This window comes from Cygnus atratus, chromosome 5 (genome assembly GCF_013377495.2).
Source record: "Cygnus atratus isolate AKBS03 ecotype Queensland, Australia chromosome 5, CAtr_DNAZoo_HiC_assembly, whole genome shotgun sequence".
NCBI classification, from domain to species: Eukaryota; Metazoa; Chordata; class Aves; order Anseriformes; family Anatidae; genus Cygnus; species Cygnus atratus.
This window is the reverse complement of record NC_066366.1, coordinates 19,577,710-19,605,582: the sequence shown is the minus strand read 5'-3', so window position 1 is coordinate 19,605,582 and position 27,873 is coordinate 19,577,710. Positions and strand designations below refer to the sequence as shown.

General features: G+C 50.2%; 2 protein-coding genes and 1 non-coding gene across 5 annotated transcripts; 2 read left to right on the top strand and 1 right to left on the bottom strand.

Moving 5' to 3' along the window:
- Positions 1-446: 446 nt before the first annotated feature.
- PIDD1 (p53-induced death domain protein 1) lies at positions 447-17,128 on the bottom strand. Of its 3 annotated transcripts, XM_050711278.1 has the most exons (17): positions 16,993-17,128; positions 16,077-16,331; positions 15,011-15,382; positions 12,900-13,313; positions 11,971-12,174; positions 11,048-11,102; positions 10,641-10,842; positions 10,008-10,136; positions 9,540-9,719; positions 8,772-8,919; positions 8,255-8,390; positions 7,570-7,720; positions 6,242-6,365; positions 5,001-5,119; positions 4,469-4,576; positions 3,153-3,358; positions 447-2,461 (listed from the first exon to the last, which is right to left on the bottom strand). In XM_050711278.1, the coding sequence occupies exons 2-17, from the start codon at positions 16,102-16,104 to the stop codon at positions 2,224-2,226; spliced, it is 2,814 nt and encodes a 937-aa protein (XP_050567235.1). In that variant the 5' UTR covers positions 16,105-16,331; positions 16,993-17,128; the 3' UTR covers positions 447-2,223. The 3 variants fall into 3 exon arrangements, with proteins under 3 accessions (XP_050567235.1, XP_035408213.1, XP_050567236.1); XM_035552320.2 differs by lacking the exon at positions 16,077-16,331 and having other exon boundaries at positions 16,993-17,089; XM_050711279.1 differs by lacking the exons at positions 8,772-8,919; positions 16,077-16,331 and having other exon boundaries at positions 9,540-9,609; positions 16,993-17,071.
- Positions 17,129-18,752: 1,624 nt separating this feature from the next.
- Positions 18,753-23,390, top strand: RPLP2 (ribosomal protein lateral stalk subunit P2). Its single transcript, XM_035552279.2, has 5 exons — positions 18,753-18,913; positions 19,218-19,341; positions 21,200-21,248; positions 22,749-22,847; positions 23,273-23,390. Exons 2-5 carry the CDS (start codon positions 19,219-19,221, stop codon positions 23,347-23,349), a joined length of 348 nt encoding a protein of 115 aa, XP_035408172.1. The 5' UTR covers positions 18,753-18,913; position 19,218; the 3' UTR covers positions 23,350-23,390.
- LOC118250852 (small nucleolar RNA SNORA52) lies at positions 21,404-21,536 on the top strand. The gene has a single exon (XR_004779595.1). It is a non-coding gene; the product is annotated as a small nucleolar RNA SNORA52 (small nucleolar RNA).
- Positions 23,391-27,873: the final 4,483 nt, after the last annotated feature.

Genomic DNA, 27,873 nt, shown 5'->3' with positions numbered 1-27,873 from the left:
CCAGCCCAGTGCTTGCTTTGGTGCCGCTACAAGAAGAAGTCCTGCTGCCACCAAGGCCACCAGCCCAGCGGCTGCTGCTCGGCAGGGAAGGACAGATGCCAGCACATCTCTGGGGCAGTGACTTAACTTCCCTTTTGTTGTGTTGTCTGCACAAGTCCTGATGATTCCCCTGATGATACTGCCTAGGATTTGGCATGTGTATCTCCCGTCGCCTGGCCTGGTTGTAGCACAGACCTTTAGTAACCGTAATGCTTAGCACTACCCTCCGTCTCTCCTACTGCTGCCTGGACCTGCTCCCCCTGGACTCTTCTCCCTATTTCCATGCAGCATGGCCAAGCTCACCTCCTTATTTCTGCCAGCAGGTGAAAAGGACCCAGCTGTAACACAGCAAGTACCTCGAGGCACTTACGGGTTAGCAGATCATGCAGAGACATGAAACAGGTAAGTGGGTTTTTTTTTTTTATTATTCCCAATGAGAGCAATATGCCCTAATGCATCTCTCCAAAGCTGGAGGAAAAACCAAGTACCCTGTTGGTGTACATCAAAATTACAGACAAGAACAAATGACACGGGCTACTGGAGATTCCACGCACACAAAAGAGGACTGCTGACAAACCCGACACGAAACTTGAGGGGCAGCATGGCCTGAGAAATCAGATCTGAGTCAGTCTACAAGTCCTTGTCCAGTGCTGTAACACCCATTCCACGCGCTCTGTGGCCTGAGACGTAAGAATGTCCTTTAAAAACAAACAAAAAAGAGCAACAATTTTATGCTCCTCTTTCAATACTGATGGGAGGTCTGAAGCACAGCATCAGGGTGATGCTGTGCAGAGCACTGATGATTCTTCACTGGGGGAAGAAAGCACAAGGACTTCTCAGACCTGCAGCTGCAGGCTGACTTTGGGTGTTATAACCTGGCATTTTTATACAGGTTTGCAGACTGAGAACAGCCCTTTAAATATTGCTTAGAGCGGGATATGCTGAGTCCAAACGTGTCCTGAAAGAGCTGAATACACACAGATTACAGCGCTGTTCCAAAAAGCTTGCGTGCAGCTTCCCACTGCCGTCAGTGGGCCATTAGCTAAGGCGCACTACGAGATGGGTGACAGGAGGAGAAGGGCACCTCAGCAGTCAGCGAGAGGACAGTTAAATAACAATAAATACTTACAGCCTTTTACAAGATGTTCGGATTGCAAAACCGGGAGGTTAGCTTGGCACAGTCCAAGCCAACCCCATAACAGTGCTTATCTCACTGGTGGCCGGACCAGTCTCTAAAATGCAAATTTATATCATGCTTTTCACCAAGCTCTGCAAACTCCTTCACTAGTACACGGGCACATTTCACAAAGAGGATGTGAGGAATAACCCTTTGAAACTGCAAGGGAAATTTTACTTTCAGCCAAGTTAGAGTCTTTCCAAAACAGCGGGGTTATTGACTTTTATTTATTTGTAAAATAAAACTGGTACTCTATCAAAGACCACCAGTTTGTAGATCTCATCTAACAAGCCTGGCAGGTGCGGGAGCCTAGGGACAGTGTGAAACGTCCTTACTTGCTCCAGAATAGCTTTTGGAGCCCCCCAAAAATGCTAGAAATTCTTTTCTTCTCTTTTCCTCACAAAGCCTTAGGTTTTGTTTTGGCCTTGAGGGAACCAGAAGAGATTTGGCAGAAAACAGTAAACATTCTCATGGGGAATACAGCTCACATTTTCGTGTGAGCAATGCACGTAATGGACAGAAACAGCTGAACAGTCCCCACTGCACCATTTGACTTCACACCGTGATTGCACCTCCACTTTCTCATCAAGCACCGGAGCACACACAGACCTACTGGCAAATGCTCACACCCTGTTTTTCCAGCAGAAGACAGTTTCAGATATCTATGTAAAATCAGTATTAATTAACTGAAGGCTACTTTAGCCACTACTCAACTGGCAGACGCTTTAGTTTCTGAACTTCTTCCTGTTTCTGAAACCTAAAGCTTAAGGTTGAGAAGTACAGGAGAGGCTCATAAATGCACTGTGAACTGCCTGGCCACTACAAATTTCCACCAGCAGAAGTGGCGTGCGAGTATAGACCCAACAGAGCTCGGTAGTCTGCTCACAACTGAATCAATGGCCAACTCCTCAGGAAGACGCTGGCCCTTGGGGAGCAGCCCTAAGGCGTTGTCACCCCAGGGACACAGAGGGAGCCCCCATACGAAGCCTGCTTCTTTCTGCCAGGTGCTACATCGTGGCTGTTGCAGAGTCCTCGGTGCTGCTCTCCTGCTCCAAGCCCACCCGGCGGATGGACTCCCTGTATTTCTGCCGCCCCAGCTCAATGATGCTTTCAACCTCGTCAGCGATGTCCTGGCGGCCGCTCTCTTTCATGGCTTTGATCAGCTTGCTCACGCAGTCAGGATCCTCGGAGTTTTGCTGAGCCCATGAGAAAAGCATGTCCAGGATCTGCTTATCGAGGTCCTCTCTGAAGAAAGTTATAAGTGCAGAAGTAACCAAGACACTCTCCTGGCTGGCAACCCAAAGAGGCCTTACCTGAGTCCAAGCCCAGACCTGGAGCCCCATAAGAAGTCATCCAGACACAAACAAAGCGCTCAGTAGGGCTGCCTTTCCCCCACCCATCACACAGGAGTTGTGGTTCCTGCACTAAAGTCTCCCCAGAATATCTTTCCCTCACAGAAATTTCAAATTAAAGAGGTAATTTTTTCTTAATGTAAATTCCCCACAGGAACAGTAGTTTGGTCATAACAAGCCCCACTCTCTCAACATTTTGGTCAGACCGCATGTCCTACAACATGCCACAAGATCTTTTTGAATAGAGATATTCACAGTTAATGCCATGGACAACTGCTCATTGTTGGAGATGGAGTCTGGCCGGGAATGCAGATCACAGAACAAAACAGGAATGTCACGCAACTGAACTACAAAGCTCATCAAGTTGGTTATTTCTGAATTTTGCTTTTCAAACATTAAGCTTTGCTTTACAACAGCAAGAGAAAATAATCAGTTTTCCATAAAAAAGTTACGAGAACTGTTACTCAACCCATCTTTTATCCAGCGAAACAATTCCAGTGGGGAAAACTTTCCAGCAGCCAAGCATACGCTTATACTATTGCACTGCAGCTGCCCGTGCTGTTGCTCACTGAGTCCCTGCTTACCTGTTGTTGTACCCTATGCGCTCAATCTGCTGATAGGTCAAGCCCAAGTTCAGGCCGATGGTCTGCCAGTCGGCTCCCACGCGCCTGGCGATGCTCAGCAGGTTTGCCTGAGTCAGGTAGCCCGTCTCAGCATTGCCCAGGTTCAGGGGAGAGAAGAAGAAACCGTTCTGGGGTCTGGGGTTCTCACCCCAGCGGGGTTTCAGCCTCTGTGTCATAGAGAAGAGAGAAGGGGAACCTGCTAAATAAATTGGTTTTTGTGTGTGTCTGGCCATTCAGCCTCCACACTTAAATTTTTTTCCTCCTAAGGAGAGAAGATCTTAACTTGAGGCTGAAGAGACAGATGTAAGAAGCAATGAGCACTCACACTGGCAGTGACCGGCAATGCTCAGTGCTTCTGAAAAGTACCAAATCATAATGCTCGCAGTCACAGCTCACACTGGAAACTTTCTTTCTTGTCTTTACAGAGCGCTTCTTGGTGAACCATCTCCCCAGACCGTATTTGCCTGGTCAGTAAGAAAGCACTTGCTCTAGATTCCCAGCTGAGGTTGTATGTGTCAAAAAAGGATGAGAGATCATGGCACACGATCCAAAGGGAAGCATTCAGACTACACAGGTATTTCTTGCTTTAAGCTTCTCAAAAAAGCAATTAAATTCTGTAAGATAAAGTGGCTCTCTCACTGGCCTTTTAAGCCAGTAGCTCACACCGGAATACTTAAGCCCAACACCCGTAACTACCTCATCCTAGACCTTTTCTTTTGGCTGCCGGTATGAGCTGGGTGACTAAGAAATTCAAAATCAAAGCAGACACTTCCCTTAGTCACAGCAAGCTTCCTCCTCCTCCACATCCCTCATTTATTTGAAGGATCCACCCTCTCTGACCACCTCCAGTGCCTGTGCTAGGCTGGTGAGATCAGCATGAGAGATGGAGACTTACTCACGTTTCTCTTTTGGGAAGTTCTCATGGGGAGCGGGAAATCTCCACCATGACATGCAAAAAGCACACGGGAGATTTCGGTGCACATCTGATAGGACCTAAGAAGATTCATGGAATTGTGTCTGGCTGTGTTTCAGCGACCTGTCACCACAACCTTGCCCTACACTTCGTTTACAGAAAGCTAACACCCTTCCTTTACACACGCACAAAGCTCTTAAAAGGAAGAGAAGATGCTCTCCTTTCTTTCATGTAGCTGGTCAGTGATTTTTTGCAGTCGTTCATTGCATCCATTATCATGGTGGAAGACAAAATTAGCTGAGCAGAAAGGCCCTGCTCTTTCCCCACCTAGATTAACTTTTCTGCAGGAGACAGAATAACTCACAGGCAGTTTGATTGGCAAAGTAGCAAGCCAGAGGGAGTCTGGTCCTTTCCTCCTCCTGCTGGCCTCTTCAGGGATGCTCTCGGGAACTGCCCCTCGGTAGAAAGAGACCTTGGCAAACAGAAAGCACACAGTGAGACTCAGATTCAAGCACAGGAGGCAAACCTATTTGCAGTATGAGTTTTCTATCTGGGAAAGAATTAATTCAGCATTTCTCACCCATCCTCAGTCCATAAACTGCCCAATTAAGTGTGACTGGGAGGGACGCTGGGGTTCTGCCATAAAGGCTGGACTCTGCCAACACCCCGGGAGTTAATGGCAGGAATGTAAAGGCAGAGACCTATTCTGATGAGTGATCCTTCCAGACTCTACTCTTCGTGTGTTCAGGGGTTAGTCAATGAAATGCAAAGCCAAGGGAAAGAGGGGAGGAAAAGAGTCATGCCCAGTGCTCAAGAGATTATCATGCAGAGCGCTGTAAAAGCGATGATGATGATGAAGGAGGAGGAAACAAAATGTCAGTGTCACTGTTGCTCACCTGGCCTTTTACAGCTTGGCCCTTCCTGTCTACAGGGGAAGTCACATAGATTTCCTTCATGTTCTTCAAGTGGGAGTAAAAAATAAACGAGAGACGTCCATCCACACAGTCAGGGCGATCTGTGTCAGAGAAGCAGCAAACACTCAACTTGTGCAGGAAGTGTGCACCTTTTCAAGCCTGGGCAACAGCCCACCATCCACCGGCAGCCTCCATGCTACCAACTACTCCTTCTACTCAGGCCTGAAAGAACTGTAACCCTCCTTTCCTCGCTGGGAAAGCGGAAAACTGGCTGTGGAGCAAGCAGGTCCTACAGGTGAGAAAGAAGAATGGCCACAAGGTGGAGGCCAAGTTCAAGAATGGAAGGCAAGGGGAGGCAAGGTGTTCAGATGGAGTCAGGTCTATCTTTCCCGCAAAACCCCCTGGAGGGTAGAATCAGCTGCAAGAGCATTCTGTAATGCACAATAACAGGTCACCTATCTCTTCACAGTACCTGTAGTGGGTGCGGAAATAGGAATGGAGCTAAAGGGAAAAATATAATCAGCTACTACAGTCATACATGTAATTCTCTTGGAACTAAGTTAGAGTCCAGCCTAAATTAGGATAGATTCTGGCCTCATTGACTCAGTGCATTTTATTACTCTTGATGCAGTTGCACTTAATATACACCAGTGAAACTGATCTGTGCATTCAGGTTGGGCAGGATGTGGCTTAGTTTGCAGCTGTAACATGTCCAGACACAGATGAGCATAAAACACGAGGGTCTTGCTCCCCCTTGAGATACACATTAAATTTGGCAACGGGAATTTTCTGCTCTGGATTGTTTCAGAAATATCCTCTCCAAAAAGCCTCTTTTACATATGTTCACCTAGAAATGGACAATGTGAATTAGATCACCCTGGGCATTCCAGTGCACTGCCTGAGATGCCAGGAAAAGGGCGTAACTGGCTGCAGAAGCAGATCAGTCACAGAATAAGCCCTTTTGGATACTGCCCTTTGCAGGCTGCAGCAGCATGACAGGAAATGAAAGCCTGCAAACAGCATTTTTATGGGGAAAAGCAGACACAAAGGTTGGGTGACCAGAGAATGTGACAGGTTCAGCGTCCAGGGGCTGTGAGCGGCAGGTGAGCAGTGCTCTGGAAACAGAGGGGTGCACCAAGGAGGAGTACAGCCCCCAGAAAAACAGGCCTGGGATGAGGGAAGCAGAAGAGGTAGGAGCAGAAGGGAGCCCAGTGCTACCATACCCATATCAATGCTGATGCCGCGCTCAAAAGCTGCAAAGAATTGCTCTCCTTCAAACATCTCCACCATGTCGGATGGCTCGGGTCCTCGGTAGCGGTCCTGCAGCTTCTTCAACACTGGGTCAACCTGGCAAGGTGACAACACAGGGCCCCATGTTTGGTCTGGCGCAAAAGTCTGTCCCCAGAGCTGTGTCCCTACGCCCACAACGTTCCTCTCACTCACCTTTGACAGGGAAAGTCCATCTTCCACTGAAAGGATGCAAACAAAAGAACAAACACCCACACCCTATGTCCCAGACACAATCACAACCGAAAAAGAAGTGGTGCTCTGGGTTTCATGGCTTCCTTATTTCTCAAGTAAAGAGAAATCCTCTGTGGACTAACAAAGATAAGCCAAAGCTGCCACTAAAAAAGTGTTATCAGCAACTGCTCTTTTTTTAACAGGTCAGTAACCTTCAAAGACAGGGATTTACTTGCTACCTTTTCCTCCTTGTAGTATGCCATTAAAAAACATTTTCTCTGCAAAAAGCCACGTCACAAGAACACAGCAGAGGGGGCACCAGAAAACTCATTTTGGCATTGCAGCCTGGAATAACAGTGTAAGACCTGGGGTCTCAGAGGCAGTGCATGCGTTAAGCTAGAGCTGAGGTGTCTGTTTTTCTTTATAGTTGTGACAGTAAACCTTCTCTCTTACCCCAAGACTATCCCTGGCAGGAAAGCAGACACTCAGCACCCTGATCTCACTGTGAGTGCCATTGCTGCCTTCCCTGGAAGCAGAATTTTAGTCCAGGATCTGAGATACAACCCTTACAGATTTTCTTTCCACGGGTCATTTCAATACAGGAGAACAAATAAAGGAAAAAGAAGCAACCAGGTCAGAGGATTATGCAGAGACTCGGATATGCAGGCCAGTTCTGGCAGTCTGATCAAATAATCTTTGGCTCACTGAGCTGCACTGTCTGTCAAGGTACAAGTTCTCCAACCACAGATGCACATTTATTTTGCTAACATCTGAAGCAACACAGCAGAGGGCTGATAGCCTGCATGCACAAGGCCAGTTACTGTGGCTCAGCTGAGTTTAACAGTACAGTCCTCCAGGCTCGCAGGGGAGAAAACAACTGCATGGCATCCACCACTGCATGGAATGAGTTTTCCCTCTTCCCCCAGTTCCCAGTGAGCTGGTTTCACGCTACCAACGCCGTGTGGTGACAGCATACTCCTGTCATGACCCTGGAGCAGTGAACGAGACCATCTGGCACGCTGTTGCCCTTAAACCCTACAAAGAGAGGCCCAGGGAGCTCAGGAGCAAGGCAATGCAACCCATACCAGACCTTGTGCTTGGGGAGACACTGCAGCAGGACTTGCTCGGGGTCCTTCTTCCTCTGCAGAGCAATGAAGTTCACCTGGTACATGCGCAACCGCTCATAGACCTTCTTGGCAATGCCTCCAATGTAGGTCTTGGTGGTATACCACAGCCAGTACCTGGCACACAAGGGATTAAGAAAAAGGAGGGATCCCGTCTAAGAAGAGAGGCAGGTGTCATGTCCACGAGAGGCAGGTACTCAGACCGGAGGGAAGGATAATATTTAAAGTGAGGGAGGCTGAGGCCAGTGAGGAAGAAAAGGAGAACTTGGGAGCTGAGGGGAGTGTGGTCTGGAAAGCTGTAGCTGAAAGACCACAGATTCAAAGGGGAAAGGCACTAAATGGAATGTATTCCCTCCGAGGACACCCTGCTTGCAAATCTGACTGGACTTCTCTGCATTGCAAGACAAGAAGAGGGGCTGAGAGCGTTGTGAGGAGAGTAGAAACACAAGCTTTGCTCCAGTGAACATGCACCATAGGCAAAAGGATCTGGGTTAGTATCAGCAGGTAAAAAATTATGGGTAAAGTGCTAAGCTGGGCCTGACTTGCAAAGGGAAAGAGAAATAGGTAGGACTAATTGCATGACCCCTGCTTGGGCTGTGGGAAAAGCAAGGCAGAGAAACATCTTTTCCTCAGGACTAATCCTGCACTTACCAGGAGAAGTGGGTGACTTCAAACACTGCATAGAGGTGGGTGAATTCCAGCACCACCTGGCTCGTAATGTCATCCCAGGTTTGGCCCTGCACGTCCCCACGGAGCAGATGCAGCCTTGACCGATCCAAGTTTAACCCTAATAACAACGATCAAGATATTGTATGCAGCAGAAGACTTTAATATGAGGTGGATATATGCATCTCCCTCGCTGCCTTTATTCATGGCTTTACATACCCAGCCAGAGGTTTGAGTGATTTACTTTTTATAAGTGCCACATTAAGACTCATGCCCTTCTCTTGAGCATCCAGGATTGAGCCTTGGTCAAAGAAGAGCAGCAATAAAAAGATGAGGCTGTCTGAATACTTCTAGGATATTCTAGCAGAATATGCAGCCTTAAACTGAGAGTGTGCTGATCTCCAACAACACAGACTCACTGTTCAATTCCCATCATCAATAGCTTGCCACTTGCTTTTTTCCACACACAATTTCTCTTTGCCGGTTTTGGGAATAAACTGACCTGTGACCCCGAAGGGGAGGGGGAGCTGAATTCTCACAGGCCTGAGAAAATCCACCAGGGAGTCCTGGGAGAGGCAGAGCAGAGGACTGGCTCTGCACCCCGCGTCAGCCGTGAGTTCCGCTATCTCTTCTGCAGAGACCGGCAGCACCTGGATGTGGAGCGCAGCGCGGTGAGCCGAGCAGTCAGGCGCCCAAATTCCCTCATCTCCTGCTCGGTGCCCCTAGCACTCAGTAGGCAAACGCAGCTCTCGGCTCAGGACACGGTAGGAAATGGAGGCACAGTGAACTTTGGCTGAAGTTTGCTCTAATACTGCAAGCTGGGACAGACCAAGCTATTACAGTAGCATTTAGCAGCACCCAGCAGCTTTACAGGGCAATTAATTTTAGTGGGACTGCTCTAAGATTAGATCTGCATAAATAATTCCCCCAAACCTTGCTTGCTGAGCTGTTCTGCCAGGCTTGGTGTGTTCTGTAATGGAACAAGAGGCAAAGGCTTCCCTTCGTGGCAGCTACCTGCTGACCTGCTGCAGGGAGCACTGGCAGAGCTGCGAGGAAACCCCCTTTCCCCCCCAGGGCAGCCTGGAGCACAGCCCATCCTGCAGGCAGGGAAACTACGGCAGGAAGTGATCAGAGACGGGTCAGCCCACGAAGCATCCATGTCAGACACAAATTGCTCTAGGGCAGACGTCTCTTCTTCTGTTTTGCCCCTTGGCACGGGTCAGCGGCTGTACCAGGGCTTACTGGGGCGCGTTTTCTCCAGCAGGCGTACCTGGAGTTTGACATTGCGAGTCTCCTCTGTGACTCCAGGAGGGAAGGTCACTTTGATGTTCGGATCCACGCTGGAAAAGAGCAAGGTCCCCTCTGTGGGCACTTGGCATTCATTTTGCACAAGTCGAGACACAACAAGGAACCAGGAGAAGTGAAGGACACGACAGTGAGCCACGTGCTTCTGTAACAGAAGACAGAGAAGAAGAGAGAACATATACAACACAATACAATAACGGCAGGAAAAAAAGAGACGGCAACACCTGAGCAGATCAGCGTATTAGGACAGGGATGGAGCATGGCATGCAGCAAGTCATCACCTTCAGGACACACACCTCCGTGACAGCGGAACCTTAGAGCTGAAACCCACTCCATTTTACAGCAGCCACTTGAATGCTGAAACTCGTGGCTTGGTAAAACCAAAGAGAGGAAGAGGAGCACTGTGTGTCACTGGTCATTCCAACCTGCTTACCTTTGATTTTGTCTCCTGCTCCACTTGTGTTCTCAGATCACTCCAGCTGTGCCCACTGAAGGTCCGAACAACCACCTCACGCTGGCGGAGGCTTTGCGGGGAGGCATACGGCATCCAGATCTGCACCTCCTAACACAGAAGCAGTAAGACACCAACAGAAAGGATAAAATCAGGCCTAGCTGTGCTCTGTGGCTTCCTGCGCAGGCAAGAAGGGGAGGCAAAGCACAGCTGGTATGCAGGGAGTAGGGCAGGAGCTGGGCATCTGCTCCATCCTGCAGCCTCAAGAGAGGTGACAGGACACATCAGGTGTGCTGTGACTGCAGGGAAAGTCCAGCAGCTTATGGGCAGAAATGACAAAGCAACTTCTCTGGTGAGGTGCTGTCAGCCATGACAGGGCTGGTGGTGTAAGTGTTGACCAGCTTGAATGAAAACCACACAAGCAGACTTTTGGGGGAGGATGTGAACCATTCTCCTTGCAGACTAAGGGCAAATGCTGAAACAGCACCTCTCTTCTGGTGGAGAAAAAGGGTCGTGAGTGGGGAAGGTTATATTATTGGGAAGTCCCTCCCGAAAGACTCCGCCAAGCTACGGCAGAAGCAGACTGCTGAGCGGGCAGCTTGGCTGTGCCCTCACCTGCTGGAATTTGACCCCGTGAGGCTGCAGCTCCAGGACCCTGCTCAGCAGGATGTCATGGTGTCTCAGCTTCACCCACCGAGGGTCTGGCTCCAGGGTTCGGAAGTCGATCCGCACAGGGTCAGAGGCAGCCCCCGCTGGAAAGTAGAAATGGATGCCACAGGCCAGGATCACCTCGCAGCCTTCAGAAGTCACAGTAAAGCTTCCAGAAGAAATACATGGATGTATGACACCGCGCAATGACTTCAACCCTCCAAAAATTCAGCAGAAGAATCTCCCACCTTGTGTACGACTGGCCTAGTGAGGCACTACGCTCCCCATGCACACGCTCAGTAGCTACCATGCACAGTCTTGTCTGGGGCCTTGTTACACTACTATAAAGTAAGTTCTTAATAAGAGAAGCTTACCTGTCCTCTCCTGATGCGAGGAACAGTCTTTGTAGCTCTGTGACACCAGATCCCTCTGCAGCAGTAAGGTTTGGTTAGGCTATTTACATCAGAGTAGGCAAGAAAGGTTGAATTTACCTTTCAGTTTTGGCTGAATCCTAATCTGACAGGAGCTGCTAAAGGAACCCTGCTCACACTGTGGTGGGCTTCAGATCTGGCAGCAGTAGCAGGAGGATGGGAAGAAGCCTAGGGGTCCCCTGACACACTGGAAATGCTGGCTCTCTCCCCCAGAAAAAAAAAAAAAACACTCAGGAGCTAGAAAAGCTTCCCCTCTGTCAGTCCTGCAGCTCTCAGGGCCATCCGTGGTCGATCACCCAGGGCCACCCGCTGGAATCGGTGCTCGCTCTTGTGAGCGTGAGCACCACTGGGAAACCCTGCTCAGATTCCTGCTCATCCGTTATCTTTCAGATGGTGAATCTTTCGGAGAAAGAGCTGCTGCTCTGAAGCCTGGGAGCAGGGGGAAAGCAGGAGCTAACTACAGCAGAATCACCTCTGATTGCCTCCTCTGCTTCTAGCACGAGCCACCACAGCCTGAAGGTCATGCAGCACATCCAAGAACTGGTGTCCTCCTTTGCTAAAGAGGCCAGACCCCTTTAGGGCCCCACCTGATCTGTTTCTTGTGAATCCCATTTTCACTTCCACTGTAAAATGTTCCCAAAGAGTGAGCCTGGCAGGCCCGCTTCCAGGGACCTCTGAGCCCTTCAGAATAGGCTCGGACTCCTAAAACCAGACTGCCTGTACCATTACAACCTCATAATTACACCAGACAAATAAATACTGATCTGATTGCCCCCTGCTTCCCTTCCCTAATCCAAATCCATTCACACCACGCTGGGCCAAGCGAGGGGACAGCTGGGCAGAACATGCAGAAGCCCTTCGATTACCTGCCTGCGGGGGCGGCTCCGTTTCTCCTAAGGGGTTGCCTCGGAGGTGCACGAAAGGCAAGGTCTGGAGCTCCGGGGGGACGGTACGGAGGCAGTTGTTCTGCAGATCGAGCCTGGACAAGTTGGGCAGGCTGGCGAGCGACGCGGGGACTGTCACCAGGAGATTGCTGTGGAGATGCAGCCGCCGCAGAGACTTCAAATTGCCTGCAGGTTACAACAAGCAGTGACTCCCCAGCCGGGCTGTTAATTGGGTTGCAGTCAGCTCTCACCACGCACACACGCACACGCTCCTGCCCTCCAGCACCGGGTCTCCACTCGCCTCCCGTGAGCGCAAAAGGGGAAAGGCACAATAGCTCTGCCTATCTTTAGCCCCCAAAATAAAGGGGCTAGTGAACGGGCAGAGAGGCAGCGCAGCCTGCTCTGTCCCGTGCTTTACAGCACCCAGCTTTGAGCCGCTTCTGCACCAGCATCAACGACAACCCCTGGGCACAACGAGAGGAGTCGAGAGCAGAGCTGTGGGAAGCTGGGCGCTGGAATTCAGAACCTGGCTCCGTGGAGCGCTCCGCACCAGGCAGCCTGATCTCAAGCCCAGCTTTGCTTCCCCTTAAGCCCCAGTTTTACTGTTTCCAGCCCTGGATGCTTCCCAAAAGCAGCAAGGGCAGACCCTCAGCTGCTGTAAATTGCATGTAAATCTGAGGAGCCTTTCTGAACCACAGAGCAGAAAGCATGGTCCGTAGTCATTAATGCCCACAGGGAGTGACTGAACCAAGTATATCTCTTCTGGTTATCCCTCCCATTTTGGCTCTTTTGGGGAATGGGCAGTTCCTGCTAGCAGCTCTGGGGACAGAGAGCAAGGGCCTCAAGGGTCCTAGCCTGACCAAAAGCTCAGCAGGCCCACGTTGTTCTCACTCTCCTGAGGAAACACATACCTACGGAGTCTGGGATGCTGGACAACAGATTCCCAGAAAGATCCAGTTGTGTGCAGCTGTGCAGATTTCCAACCTCTTCAGGGAGGACTTCCAAAGCATTTTCTGAAAGATCCAGGTCCTTCAGCGCTGCCAGGTCCCCAATGCTCTGAGGTAAGTCCTTCAGCTGATTTTTCATAGCGGAGAAGAAAGTCAGCTTGCTCAGGGAGCCGAAGTCCTCGGGGAGCGCCACCAGGCTGTTGTGGCTCACCGAGAGCACGCGGAGGCCGGGGAGGCGAGGGATGCAGCTGGGCAAGGTGGAGAGGCTATTGAAGCTGAGATCCAGGTGGGTGAGGCACCTCAGGCTCCCAACGTCTGGTGGCAAGCTTGTCAGGGAGCCGTGCTGACACGAGCCAAACTCGTCCCTGGCATGGCCACCTAGGTGCGGAGGGAAGCGGAGGAAGAGGTCAGTGTGCTGCAGGGATACCTCGCCAGCCCGCGTGACGCTCCTTTCTGAAGCCGCGGTGCAGAGGCTCGGATGGTTACCACTGGCAATGTGCAGCACTGATTACAAAGTTTTCTAGGTTGTCTGCACTTCGGCTCAGTTCCCTGACCCACGAGAGGGGTGTAAATGTGAAGACCTGCTGGGAAATGAAGAGATGCCCCAGTGAGCTCGCAGAATCCTGCTAACACGTCTGAGGCAAAGCTCAGAAAGAGCAAGGCCACACATCTACCACCCCTCGGGAGGGTGGCCCGTGCCTCTCCAAGCCTCCCGCTCTTCTGCCCCACCACCACCGTTGGACACCACACACCACTGCAGGGATGGAGGAGACCTTCCTGACCCTCCGGGCTCTGCCCGTGCTGCTGGGGATGAACAGCCCCAAGGAATGAGACCTGCCCTTGCGAGACAGGGGAGCAGTTGTGGAAAAGCAGTGAAAATGTGGCAGAAAGCAGGTCGTCCAGTATTGTGCAGGCCAGATGACAGCACAGAGAGAGAAGGGCACAGGTCCTGCCCCAGCTTGTGACACCCAAAGTGGAGAAGGGTTGCACCCAGGACAAATAAGTTGAGCACACACAAGCAAATTTCCAGAACTCTCCGTTTCTTCTCCTTCCACTCTTGTCTGATTGTAAGCACACGCAGCAGAGGGCACCAGACATTTGTTATGCTGCATAATGGTAAAAAATGTAAACAAACAAACAGACACCCTGCACTTCACACAGAAGAAAAGCTTAGCTGAACTATTTTATTGCACTTGAGGACGCTCAGAGTACGCATACAGCTCACAAAACAATTCTCCGAAAATGCATTGCCATTATCCTCACCTTACGGAAGGGGGAAAGACAAATGAAATTATTTGTACAAGATTTTATGGGTAGTCTGTGGCAGGCATAGAAATGACCCTCATTCTTTAAAGTTTTCAGCTGAAAACCCTGAATTTTGGCTACAAACCCACTCTTTTCTATACCGTGCTTTTAAAATGTCACCTCCCAAAGGTGAAACGATTCAGTCAGATACAGAAATTATATCATGCATATGGAGAGTCTCCTACGGTAAAGAGATAGGGAAGTCAGGGATTGAGATAATATTCAGATGTGTAACTGTTATTACAGAACGCCGAATGGCAGGCACTCTGGGTCATGCTTTTGATAAAACGTTGAGCAGCCTCTTCTGGTCTATTCCGAACCCTGCTAAACCTCCGCTCCCTGACACAATGCAAGGATTAAGCTAAGACTGATTCAGAATGACCTGCCGCAAAGGCAGCTCATTATACTTCCAAAAATGAAAGGGGAGCTGAACATTTATCAAAAAATCAAGCGTCTTTCAATCCCCCTCTCCTTATATAACTTTTCCAAAAAAATGCTCTTCTTCTAGAGGATGGATAAAGAAAATGTTGCAGCGTCAGCCTCACCAGACCAAAAAACTGGTCCCCACGCAGCCGTAGGGAGAAAGGAAGGAAACAGGAGTCTGGAAGCTGATTCTTGTTGAAATCAGCATGCAGCTCAGAGCAAGGCTAAGAGCCAAAGCCGTCATACAGGGCACTAGAACTCAAAAGCCCCAGAGGCAGTTTGTCCTGCCGATGTGGAGAGAAGGCAAAAACAAAACGCAAACCTAGGCGATGGGTCCAGGAACTCACCTTTGAGCACCAGGGACTTGAGGTGCTTCAGACGAGGCAGGATGCCCAGCGCGGCGCCAAGGAGGCGATCGTTGCTGCTGAGCCGCAGGAACTCCACCTGCACCACCTCTCCCCGCCGCCCCTCGAAGAGCTGCAGGAGCCGGCGGCAGCCGTCGGGGTACACGTCCAGATTGAGCCTGTTGTCCGCCAGGCAGGAGTCGGCGAGCGTAGGAGCCCCCGAAGCCCCCTCCCCGCGCTCGTCCCCGAGCCCCAGCAGCTCTGCCATCTTCTGCGTCTTGTCCACGGGGGCCGGACATGCTCCGACTTGCCGCGCAGGCAGGCACCGGCGGCACCGCGAGGCAGCCGGGGTGAGGAAGAGGAGGGAGGACGGCTCTGAAAGGGAACGCGAGTGCACGGTGAAGGCCTCCAGCCCCAGCACAGGGGGGCTGGAAACAGTTTATAACCACAGCAACGGGGCAGGAGGGATTACAGACGTGGTACTGAAAGCTTTGTGGGCAGCGGGGACAGAAACGCAGGTGACAGACACCGTGGAGGCTTCTCCGTCCCAGTGAAAGCCTCCGAGTTTCCCTAGCCAGCACCCGTGACTTCAGGGAATGGAGTAAACATCCGTTATTCCCACTATCCCCCAGAATAAGCAGTAATAGGAACATTAAAAGACATAAACATAAGTGCCTATGCTTGATGTAGATTTCAAAGTGCCTTAGCAGGAAGGTCAGGAGCTTTACAAGCACAGGGGAAAAGCGGGGCAGGGAAAGCTGAGCCAGCAGCAGCGCCCCACAGCCCGGGCCAGCACGTTGCTCACAGGCTGCCACCAACCCCCAGCGAACCCGGTTGTGAAACTGGTTGCCAGTGGTTTGAAAACGGAGATGAAAACGGGCAAAGGGCAGTGGAGCAGATGTGGCAGGGCCGGGGAGAGGGGGCTGTAAAAGGCACGGCTGTGGCAGGGGGGCACTGCGCTGCGCGACCGGGGTTCGCACGGGGCTGCCTCCGCAGGGCTGCTCTCACCAGCACCCTCCTCTTCTAGGGAGAAAGGGGAAAAATATGCTAAGAAAGGTTTAATGCTTACGGAGCAGAGGTATGAGATCTGAGCGCATTAATTGCTTCTCTGCCGCTTTGGTGCCCTCATCCTTTGGGACTTTCAGAATGGGCACACTGAGAGCGCAAAGATGAGTGTAGGCACTTCCTTTGTTTTTATACCACGACTTCTAAGTCTCCCATTAACTGTTATTTCCACTTCCTTTGTCTTTTGCAACTCCTTCTGAGCTTGGTAATTGCAGTGGCTTATGATGCAAACATCAGATCTTTTAAAACCCTGCCGCTGCTGAATAGGTGAATAAATGTTTTGTTTGAGTGAGGGGTGCAGAGCTACAAAAACCTTTTAGCAGCTTTAACATCCACGGGCAGCAGAAACAAGCCAGAGTCCCTGCAGCACCCCAAACATGTTCCTTTTTACCCTTCAAGGGTGGGACACGGCAGGACCGATGCTCCCCAGCACACCCGGCTCCATGAAGGAGCAGACACCTTATGGGCACATAAGGACGTGAAGAAAGAGCAAATGGAAATGACTGCTTTAGTAAAAAAAGTAAGTATTTCTTACTAAAAACGGTAGGCAACACATACACGGACCTCACAGCTCTCTTACAGACAGGTGTGAGCGAAAAGACAGCTTTGTAAAGCAGCTGATGGTGAAGCGACACGAGGCCTCAGAGCCTGCAAACAGCCCCACGCGTCTGCACGGGACAGGGGCAGGCGCGCTTGTACACGAGCACACAGGCACGCACGTGTGCACACAAAAAGGTGCACGCACACCCGCTCGCCCCAGGCTATCCTCACCTGCCCTGCGCCAGCTCTGGCAGCCCCAGGACCCCCCAACCCACACCCTGCAGGGCCCCGAGCCCCCCAGGGCCCCAGCGGTTCCCCCAGCTGAGAGGCCAGGCCGAAGGCGCTGTGTGTCCCCCTGAGCACGCCCGCGCTCGTCTCACCCCTGCGCCCCGTCCCTGGCACACAAAACCCGCGTCCCAAAAGCCCGGCCGCCCTTGTGTGGCTCGGCCAAGCCCGGCACGGCTCGGCTCAGCCCCGGCACTTCCTGCAAAGTTTGCTCCGAGCCCTGCTGCTGCCGGGGCGGGCCGAGCCGGAGGAGGTGCCGGATGCAGCGGGGCGAGGGGCAGGCGGCTCTGGGGATGCAAGCAGGAGGCTGGATGCAGCCCAGCACCGCAGTTGGGGCCCACGTGGCTCCGCTTTGCGATACAGCTGTGCCAAAATGCGAGCCCGCAGGGAAACTGCAGCTGGGGGTTTGCGGTGCTTGTCGTGCTCTTCGTGTCGTTGTCCGTAAGGACAGGTTTCCAGCTGGCGTCTCGACACTGTGGGGCTGCTGCGTGATGCCCTGCAAGAAGCCAAGTCCCCACGTTCCAGCGCCTCTTGCTCAAGCTGAACACAAGCTGTGTGGCACCCTGCGAGAAAACTGCTCTCCCCAGGGGAGTAAGCACCCTGCATGCCAGCCGTGGTGCTATTTAATTCACTAGGCAGTAGCGCTTTTTGATTTATCAGACAGCTCCCAGCACTTCTTGAGCTGTAAAGCTGGGAGCCTGGCAGCGCCAGAACTACCAGAAGGAAGTGATAGTTATCCTCTTTAATATCTGTATATCCTCTTTGATATCTTTATTGATGACTTGGATGAGGAAATTGAGTGCACCCTCAGTAGGGTTGCAGATGACACCAAGTTCGGGGGCAGTGTCGACCTGCCGGAGGGTAGGAAGGCCCTGCAGAGGGACCTGGGCAGGATGGGTCGATGGGCAGAGGCCAATGGGATGAGGTTCAACATGGCCAAGTGCCGGGTCCTGCATTTTGGCCACACCAACCCCATGCAGCGCTACAGGCTTGGGGCAGAGTGGCTGCAAAGCTGTTCAGAGGGAAAAGGATCTGGGGGTGCTGACTGATGCTCGCCTGAACACGAGCCAGCAGTGTGCCCGGGTGGCCAAGAAGGCCAACGGCATCCTGGCTTGTATCAGGCCTAGTGCAGCCAGCAGGACCAGGGAGGTGATCGTCCCCCTGTACTCAGCTCTGGTGAGGCCGCACCTCGAGTGCTGTGTTCAGCTTTGGGCCCCTCACTACAAGGACATCGAGGCCCTGCAGTGTGTCCAGAGCAGGGCTGTGAAGCTGGTGAAGGGCCTGGAGCACAAGTCCTGTGAGGAGCGGCTGAGGGAACTGGGGTTGTTTGGTCTGGAGAAGAGGAGGCTCAGGGGAGACCTCATTGCTCTCTGCAACAGCATGACAGGAAGGTGTGGGGAGCCGGGGGTCAGCCTCTTCTTGCAGATAACCAGCGATAGGACTAGGGGGAAAGGCCTCAAGTTGTGCCAGGGGAGGTTCAGGCTGGAAATGAGGAGACATTTCTTCTCAGAAAGAGCAGTCAGGCACTGGGACGGGTTGCCCAGGGAGGAGGTGGAGTCACCGTCCCTGCGGTTGTTCAAGGAGAGGTTGGACGTGGTGCTTGGGGACATGGTTTAGTGGGTGACCTTGGTGGCAGGGGGACGGCAGGAGCAGGTGATTTGGAGGTGTCTGTGACCACTGACGGCGGTGACACACGCGGTGAGCACTGACCCCCCACACGCACCCTGGGGGGGGCCCCCCTCAGCGCCCCCTCAGCGCCCGCCCCGCCCCCCGCCCCGGGAGTGGGGGTGCGCAACCCGCCGTGCCCCCGAGCGCTCTGCGCATGCGCCTCCACCCTCCCTCGCCTCACCGCCCGCGCCCCTGCATTGGCTATTCCCCGCTTCCCTCCGGCCTGGCCCAATGGCAGCGCGCCTTGTTGAGGGGTGACGGGAAGAAGGCGTCGCCGAGGGGCCGCCCTTTCCCTTTCTCCGCCGGGCTGCAGCGGCGAGCGCACGTCCCGGGCCCCGCTCCCGCAAAGTGAGCGCGGGGCGGCCCCGGCCCCCCCCGGGCCCCGCGGCAATGGACGCGCCCGGCTGGCGGCCGCCGGGGGCTGGGGCGGGGCCTGGGCGAGTCCACTCGGGGCGCGGGGGGGGGGGATGGCGATGGCGGCGGCGGCGGCCATGTGCGCCTGGGCCTGCCGGGGGGGGGGTGTCGAGGGGAGGTGGAAGCGCGGCCTCCGCTGCGTTGTGTTTAAATAGGTGGTGGAGAAATAAGTACCGGGGGGAGGGGGCTCGTGGGGCGTTTACCCGAGTTCCGTGCGTTAAGGCTGTGCGTGTTGCAGGATGCGTTACGTCGCGGCCTACCTGCTCGCCGTCCTCGGCGGCAACGAGGCGCCCACGTCCAAGGACCTGAAGAAGATCCTCGACAGCGTCGGCATCGAGACGGACGATGAGCGCCTGAACAAGGTGGCGTTGCCTTCTCCTCTCAGAGATACGTGGCTGCGCCCCAGCAGCCCCTTCAGCTTGCTGCGTGACCGTCTTCTGTATTCTGTCCTCGTTGTGTCAGTCGGAACTAGGTGGGCCTTGAGGGCCCTTCCAGCCCGGTGGCTCTGTGGTCAAACCTTGGAGCTGCTCCCTGGTCCTTAGTACCCTTGTGTTTCCCTTGCTGTCGATTGGGTCTGCTTTTTTTTTTGGGGCTCTCACAGATAATTACATGTGTGATTTCCAAAGCACCGCTTAGCTAATCAGAGCTGCTTTGTGCAACGTTTCTGTAGAAGCCTGGCTTTCTAGTTTAACTTCTGTCGTCTGGAAGTACCTCTGTCAGTCGTTGATGCCTTCTGACTATTAAACCTAATAATGTTCAGTGGGGTAGTGGCTACAGATACATATTTATTGAAAGTTTGTTCTATTCCTACATAAGGTGTGGCTTGCACTTAAGCATTTAATTTTGGCTCTTGGTCAATTTCTGATTGAAAGTGAACGCTTCTGAAGGCCTGATACACAGCAGTAAATTCTTACTTAGCGTGCTGCAAGGAAGCTTTTGTACCTTCACCAGGAAACATAGGTAAATTTTAACATGGACAATAGAGATCTTCAATAATATGTAGGGAAACTTTAGCAGTAAATGCTGGAATGATTATGTTGAAAAATAGTCTTTTTAAGAGGGGTCTTAGTGGGAATGTTTGTTGTGATGTAGCAGACTTCCAGCCCTTGGGGAATGAAGAAGAAATGGCTGTGGGGGTGGCTGGGGGAAGTCTTAGCACCTGCCCTGTACATCCGTGTGGTGTTTCTGGAGATGGAGGAAGAACAGTTACTTTCCCAGCTGGAAACTGTTTTTCCATTGGCCCAACCCAGTGATGAGCTGCATCAGCCAAGAGCATCCTCACATGATTAGGGATGTTGGCTTGAACTTGTGGTGCTCCTGCGAAACATCAGGGCCTTCAGCCTTGGCCTGCTTACATCTCTTTAATCCTTCTATGAACTCGTTGGTTTCTCTGATCTCCATTATCTAGAAAGCATCTTTGAAACCTGTGTTGATCGTGATTAATTTATTGTGTTTGCGCTGGCTGTGTCTCTTGCGAGTGCAGATCTAGTGGAGTCTTAAAAGCACCCTGCAGATGAAGCAAGTGTACAGGCACGGCATTTCGCAGGCTGCACGCTGCGTCAGCAGAAGGTGCGCACTGAAAACCTCCCTTTGGTGACTGCAGCGTTCAGCGCTGACCCCTAAAGCAGGAACTCACTAGGAGGATCTGTGGCATACCCCTTTTTTTATTGCAAGTATTTGCATGCTTTAGCAACTTGTATTTTCGTGCGCTGCTTTCCTCATCCCTGCTTATACAACAGCGGTAGTAAATCTGGAGTTGGGACTCTGTGTCCTAAGGATACAACAACCAGCGTGGCTCTAACATTTGGTAATGCTAGGAACAGGACCCTGCGGTTGCTGGTTTGGTGCCCAGTGCCTCAGAGGCTCCCCGTGGACGTTAAGCAAGAGATGCTAACAGTCCCTCAGCGACTAACAGGCCGTTAGTGGGGTTTCCCAGCTGGCTCCACCATGTCTGTGTATCCCGCCTTTTGTAAGGCCCACGGATTCGTTATGAATTTATCGTAACAGATTTCACGAAAAAGCTTTTACAGAAAAATAGGAAAGGTGTAGATGGAGTTCTTGTTTCAGTGTCCTCTTCCTTCCCCTGAGAAATAAGGAGTGTGGGAGCTGTGCGAGCAGCAGGATGGAGGCGTTGCATGTTGTGATTAATCAGTGCTTGTTTAAATGTAGCTCGTACTCATGCTGTTTTGAAGCTATTAACATTTTAACTCTAATTTACAGGTTATTAGTGAGCTGAATGGAAAAAACATCGAGGATGTCATTGCTCAGGGTAAGTACAGTCTCTGAGTGTCACAGATAATTGCCTCTACTACTTCAGGAACTTGAGAGCACAGAATTGCTGCCAACTCCCCGCTTATTCATCGGTTTCCTCGTGCGGTTGAGGACTTCCATGCTGGATCCCTGTCGAAATGGCTGAAATCCAGCAGGTCCATTCTAATTCCTCGCAGGTTGGTGCCAGTACCTGCTGGGTTTCGCTTGTGGACCACATTAAACTGGAAGACTTAAATGTGTCTGAGCTTACTGGTAGTTTGCTCGTGACGTGGTTTTCTGGACATGCTGAATGAAGAAGGAATTAGCTCTCCTTCCATACTCTTATAATAAAAATTTTCTTTGCGTTTACCCACTTGTTACACACTAATTACGTAAAATAGGAAGAAGAGACTGTTAAATGTAATTAAGTGCCAATTGACTTTAAAGGCACAGTTACACCCTCAGTGATTAACGCAAGCATCTCCAGCGCGTCTCTCTGTCGGAGCTCCCCACGTCTGGCACTTCCTTTTCGTGAAGGCAGGACTCTGGGCGCTGACTCTGTGCTCTTACCTGCTGGCTCTCACTGAAGCTGGGACTTACAACATGGCTTGACTGTGTCAGAGGGCTAAAATAACGCAGAGCTGAGGTAGCGCAAAGGTCTTGATATAATCGGCTTCTATTTTTGCAAATACTTAGGCACAAGGGAACTCTTAGGCATATATTGGCGTAAAGGTTGCCAGCACTCTGCCTGGCGTTGCTGTTCTGAGCGGTAACAGGACATTTCTGTCTGTGTGGTCTGAAGACCTAAGAGAACCATTATGCGTGTGCTTACAACACATTTAAGGTTTCTCTTTATGTAAGACTTTCCTAAAATAAATTGTTTCTTAGAACATATTGACATGTATATGAAACATGTTTGTTTACTTGGCAAGCTGATTAGAGCTTGAAGTAACAAGGAATTATTTAGAAATGGATTCCCAGAAATTGGAATACAGGCAAATGTACTGTGTACGTGACCTCTGAGTGCCAAGGGAGCCTTGGTATGTGACAAGCAGATGCCAGAGAGCTCGCTAACGTGCTGAAGATGAGCGTAAATCAGAAGTGAGTTTGCCAATCTCGGAGGAGACGCAATAGGTTTCATAGGGTGTTGGAAAATTTGCTTAAAATGCTGTACTCTTTGCCATAAGTGTCTTCTCCCCTGTATGGCCCCAGTCATGCCCTCAGTTTTCCATACCCTTTAAAAAAAAGACTACTTGTGTGTTTGAGGGGGGGGGACTGTATACAGCAGAGAGCTTATTAATGGGCTGTCGTTGGGTAAGCTTTCATTAGGAATTATTTTGGTGAGGTTTCTTTGTTAGTTTACACTTTCTTACAGGTGCAGCTTCGTGCTCCTCTCACTAACAGTGACCGTTCGGTCTGTGATCTGCAACCTGATTTTTCTTGCACATTTTTTTTCCCTCTTCTTGTCTGCCTGTGCTTACGATGAGCATTTAAATCCTTTCTCTTCTGTCCCATTCAGGCAATGGCAAGCTTGCCAGCATGCCGGCTGGGGGAGCCGTGGCAGTTTCTGCTGGAGGGGTCTCTGCTGCTCCTGCTGCAGGTGCTGCCCCTGCTGCCGGTGAGTATGGATGGAGAGGGGTTGTTACAGGGCGGCTCCCTTTTCCCTGTTAAAATCCTAGTGCTGAAGTCCAAATTTCAAGGTCTTCCCACTTTGGCAATTCGCTGTGTGATTGAAATGTGGACTAAAAGGTTATTTTTGCCATGGGCAATGAGAAATGTTGGCTCTTTTTGATTCACCTTAAGTTTGTTCTGTCTTAGAACTGGAAGTCAGACAGGCTTTACTGTGTAAAGGGCATCCCCTTGGTATCAGTGTCTGTGCCCCTGCAGTGTTTGTATTTCCCTATTGGAAGGGGATGGCAGGTGTGAAGGTGAACTGTGGAGGCTGAAGTACCATTAACGTGGAAGCTGAGGACACCAAAATTTTGCTTAAAAGTCTCTGCGAAAATATAAATGCTGACCATTGTCTTGTCTCCTCTTCTTCAGCTGAGGAGAAGAAAGAAGAGAAGAAGGAGGAATCTGAAGAATCTGATGACGACATGGGATTTGGCCTATTTGATTAATTATTTGTTATACAGAAATTATTAAAACTGTTTGTTTTAAATGTTTTTTTGTTTATTATTATAACCACACAAATGCTACTGGATTCAGACAGCTGTTCTTTAAGTAGCTCTGACAAAGCTTTGGTTTTTGGTTGGACCAGATGATCTTGAAGGTCTTTTCCAGCCTTAATGATTCTATGTTTCTGTGAATTTTATGAGCAAGCCATGGGACTTTACTCTCAAAGTAGTCAGAAATTGCTAAGCTTGTTTGAATCGGGATGCTTGTTTTTGGTACTCCTCCCATCTATTAAATAGTATGTGACAGCTGAATTTACCTGACACTAATTGAAATTCACCTCCATACTATTGCTGTCTCAATTATTAAGGAAAGTCCTATCCAGCAATAAAAAAAGTTTATTTGGGGGCATCTATCTAATCAGTTCCACAATATACAAAACCATTTGAATGGAGAGCAAGTCTAAATTAGTCCAGCAATGTAATTTCAGAGTTAGTTATAATTTTTGTAAACATCTAAAACATCCCTGAGTTCACTGCTGCTTCAGATTTCCAGGATCCAGGCACAACAACAATAAAAAGCTTCTCTATACTTGGATTTCATGTGACGTCCGCAGGGTTAACGTAGAACCTCTAACAAAAAACACGCTGTGTGTCCTGTTGTTCTTCTTGGCACCCCGAGATCAGTGCCAGGATGGTCTCTTCATATTCAGTGTCTCTTCTGGTGGCAGCTGAAATACCAGGACACGAATCTCCTCGATGAGAATAAAAACCAAAAGATTTTATGACGAAAGTAGTATTTTTGGAGAACTGAATGTGATCTCTGGTGTACCCAGAAGAACGTAAGCTTGGGAGGACAGTAAATGTTGCTTTTATAAACTGCCGCGTGCTAGGAAACGATTCCAGCAGGCAACTTCCAGTGACTTCTACAGCGGTCCTTGGCTGTCGCCACGAGTAGGTAGCGTACACGTGATGATCTTCCCATGCCAAGCCTCCGCAGGTAGAGTCAGGAGAGGGACCCTGGAGCACTCTGCACTACAAAGCTTTGCCAGCGTAATTAAGTTGTGGAAAAAAAAAAGGCACTAGCTGCTGCTGCTATGTTGGTTATGAGTCACTGGACAAAGCACGGCAAGTACTTCTGAGAGGGCAGATGGGTGAAATCCAAGTAGGAAAAACTATTTTATCTCCCTCTGGTGTAACGAGAGAAAACGCCCTCTCCTTCACAGCAGCCAAGGGAGAGGGCAGTTGAAACTTTGATCCTCGGACCTCAAAATGGCTGTCGCTTAAGCAACTAACCCTTCCTGACCTTCTGTGCGTGCTGCGAGGAGGAACGAAATGCCAATGTTTTTCATCCTCTGAAGTCCTAGCGTGGTGATTTGTGTGGTAGTAATGAAATTTGCTTGTGTTTGCTCAAGTTCTCTGTAAGAATGGCTGTGGTTCGATACTGGAAAGGGTGCAGGTGTACCTGTGCTGCTTTCCTCGCTGATTTCTCCATTTCAGCTCACTGGGAAACAGCGGTTCCTGGCTGTGGTTTTACAGGGAGCGTCCCCCGACCTGCTTCCTTCCCTTTCTTGGCTGCTGTGAGTGAATGTTTTTACGAGGAAGATCTGTGCCTGGCATCCCACTCAGCGGGGTTTTTCCACGCACAAACTAATTTGTTTCAGTAGCACAGCTCTTCCATGGGTTTTTGCTGTGCCCAGGGCTGTGGGATGGCGCTGAAGCCTGTCCTGCCAGCCGCTGGCTACTGCGGTTAGCAGCAGCCAGCTGCTGGGGAGAGGGGAGGAACGTACCCTGGGAGGACTCCGGCTACACCAAGCCTAACTTCTTCCTTCCTCTTTGTCTTCTACTCCTTCTCCCTGTGACCGATTAGACCTCGAGTGACAGACGGGATCTTGTGCTGCGTGTCCTACTATGACCTTTAAGCGCCTTCCTGAAGGTGCATCGTTCTGATGAGAATTATCGCTCTTTCTGCTTTGAGGAGAGGGATCGTGTGAGGGAGAAAGCACTGAAAATACAGCATTTATTACACTGCCACAGAGAGGCAATATATTTTACTTAATACCCTGCAGGTTTTCTCTATGAAGCCCAGAGAATTTCTACTACTACAATTCTCTACCAGAACTGTCTACTCAGAGCTTTCACACATTTTTCAGAATTTGATGCAACCTCTTGCATGGTGAACATTTCTTCCAAGTGCAAAATCAAGGCGTTTCAAGCTTTCTTCCCCTGTACCTAGTATGAGGTGGTTGTCACCTGATCGGTTTGTACACGAACCCGGTGTGCCTGGAAATCTGCTGCAGGCTTGTCTGGTGCTCTGGGTGGAGTTCACCACTGATGATCTCAATGAGCTTCACCTACAAAGGAATTGGGACCCCTACTTCTGCTCTTTGGATGCTGTTTCAAGTTTTCAAGTGTCACTGTCTCCTTTTCAGGCTTATCAAATGGTTTCCAACGGCAGGGATAGCAGTGGGATAGATGTGCTGAATTCCAGGATGCTCTCATAGAAAATGAGTGCCTGTAAAGACCTAGAGAGGTGGCCTAGTCTGTCCCCCTGCAGAATCAGTTTTAGAACAGATTTTTCCTGACTTCTTCAATATAGAAACCTCAAAGGTGTCGAAGGGAAAGGGAAGGACAACCTCGGGCCTGGAGGTTACACCGCTAACTGATTATTACTCAATTGATTGTAGGGGAGAGTGATGTAGTCATAGGCTTGACGTTGAAACACGTGAGCTTTCCTCGCTGGGACTGCTCCATCTCAAATCAGCCCTGTCTGAAAACCATTCCTTACATCCTTACAAACACCACTGGCCAGGGAGTGTGACATGACATCTCCACTACTTGGAAAGGAGTGAGAACGTCCTGGACACAACTGGGAAGTAATAAGCAACGGATCCCTGGGGGGCACTGTCAAATTAGCTGGTTTCACTCTTACTACTGAGGCCCAATTTTGCAAGCTGTTACATGCATCCCAAACGCAGTAGCTTTCACTTACGTAGAGCAGCGATACCTGAAGCAGCTTTCCTAGAAGGAAAAATCCAGTCCCCAGAGAGCAGGACAAACAGACTGCCCCATTGCATCAGGAGATGCTCCTGTTTGCCATGGATTGGTCTGATACATCTCACAGGTGAGAAAAAGACATCAAAGTCAGGCTTGCCACTGACCTTCACAGCCTCTGGGGTTGGGCTTCATGACCAGTGCCCCAGTCCTGTGACCACAGGCCACAGTATTAAAGAAAGTAACATGCTGAAAACAACAATACAACAGACTCTCAGCTTCCACTTAAAATTATTAATTCCCTTTTGCCAACCAACAACCAAGGTCTTGCCTGAAAACAAAACAACACAACAGCAGCAAAGACTTTGCTTGTATGTAATTATCTCATATGTGGTATGTTATTATCTCAATCTACTGGCTGCTCACAATTCAAAACTAGAAAAAAATAAACCAAAAAAACCAAACTAGAAAACCAATGTGACAAATAGGAGTTGCACGGGAAGTTTTCTCAGTTCTATCACAACATGTAAGGGCAGGAATGAACTTGCAGTGTTCTGATAGGAGTTTAATACACAGGAAAATCTGCTTGACCTAGTTTATTGCAGGATTATGAACATTTCTCTGGCTGTACTTTCTTACTGAGGAGAAAAAGATTAGTTTAGGGGGATAATTTGTTTTGGAGGAAAACGCAGTCGCTTTTTGCCAGCTTGCTAGCACCAGTACCCAGGAAGCGCTCAACAAGAGATTACCATTCACAAGGCTGATTTCAACAACCCATTTCAATAGTGCAGCAATAACCTGCTCAAATAGGTAACTCTGAGAGGTAACCACTCGAGACAGAGTGGTGTAAAAAACTAAGAATGAGACTGCTACTGAGAACTAAAGTGAAACTAACCTCATTATTGTCACAGCATTGTTTTGTTTTCCAAACACAGTAGGAACCTTACGTTTTGTGAAATGCTGACAAAAGAGGAAGCAATGTTAGCTTGAGAACAAAGCTGTTGTTGTGGTTGCCAGTGTTAAGGAGGTTTCTGCAAACAAGGTTCAGTTCAGCTTTAACACAGATTTCCTCTAAAGTCACAGACCAGTGACTAGTTGCCCAGCTGCACAGTTCTGAAAAGTACAAGACAATGTTTTCTTTGGATTCGGCCACATGGAAAACATTTTTCAGCATCCCCAGAAGAACAAGGTGAAAGCACTGTGATTACCTTGGTGCTGAAGGGTAAGAAGGGCTTTTAAGAGGGATACGGCTCAGGTGTCCCAATACTCCTCTCTCCAGGTGGAAGAGATGAGGGTTGACAAGGGTCATATAAAGATACCCAACATAAGGGAGGAAGGAAATTGCAAGAACAAGTAGAGGTTTGAGATGAAGTCGGAGAAGGAGGGTTATGAGGTATAAACAGGGAACTTAAAACCTTTGAGAGGCTGCTTCCAGTGGAAGAAAGAGGAACGGGGCTACCTTGATGAATTTCACTAACATAATTAATGAAACTCCTGTGGGGAGGAAGGCTTAGTCTGAGAGCTCTTAAGGACAGG

Coding starts and splice junctions, on each gene's coding strand:
- RPLP2 (XM_035552279.2), top strand. CDS start 19,219: ATGCGTTACGTCGCGGCCTACCTGCTCGCCGTCCTCGGCGGCAACGAG. Junction 21,249..22,748: donor CGAGGATGTCATTGCTCAGG/GTAAGTACAGTC, acceptor TGTCCCATTCAG/GCAATGGCAAGCTTGCCAGC. Junction 22,848..23,272: donor AGGTGCTGCCCCTGCTGCCG/GTGAGTATGGAT, acceptor CCTCTTCTTCAG/CTGAGGAGAAGAAAGAAGAG.
- PIDD1 (XM_050711278.1), bottom strand. CDS start 16,104: ATGCGCTCAGATCTCATACCTCTGCTCC. Junction 11,103..11,970: donor GGAGCCGCCCCCGCAGGCAG/GTAATCGAAGGG, acceptor TTACTGCTGCAG/AGGGATCTGGTGTCACAGAG. Junction 5,120..6,241: donor CGGCATCAGCATTGATATGG/GTATGGTAGCAC, acceptor TCTCTGACACAG/ATCGCCCTGACTGTGTGGAT.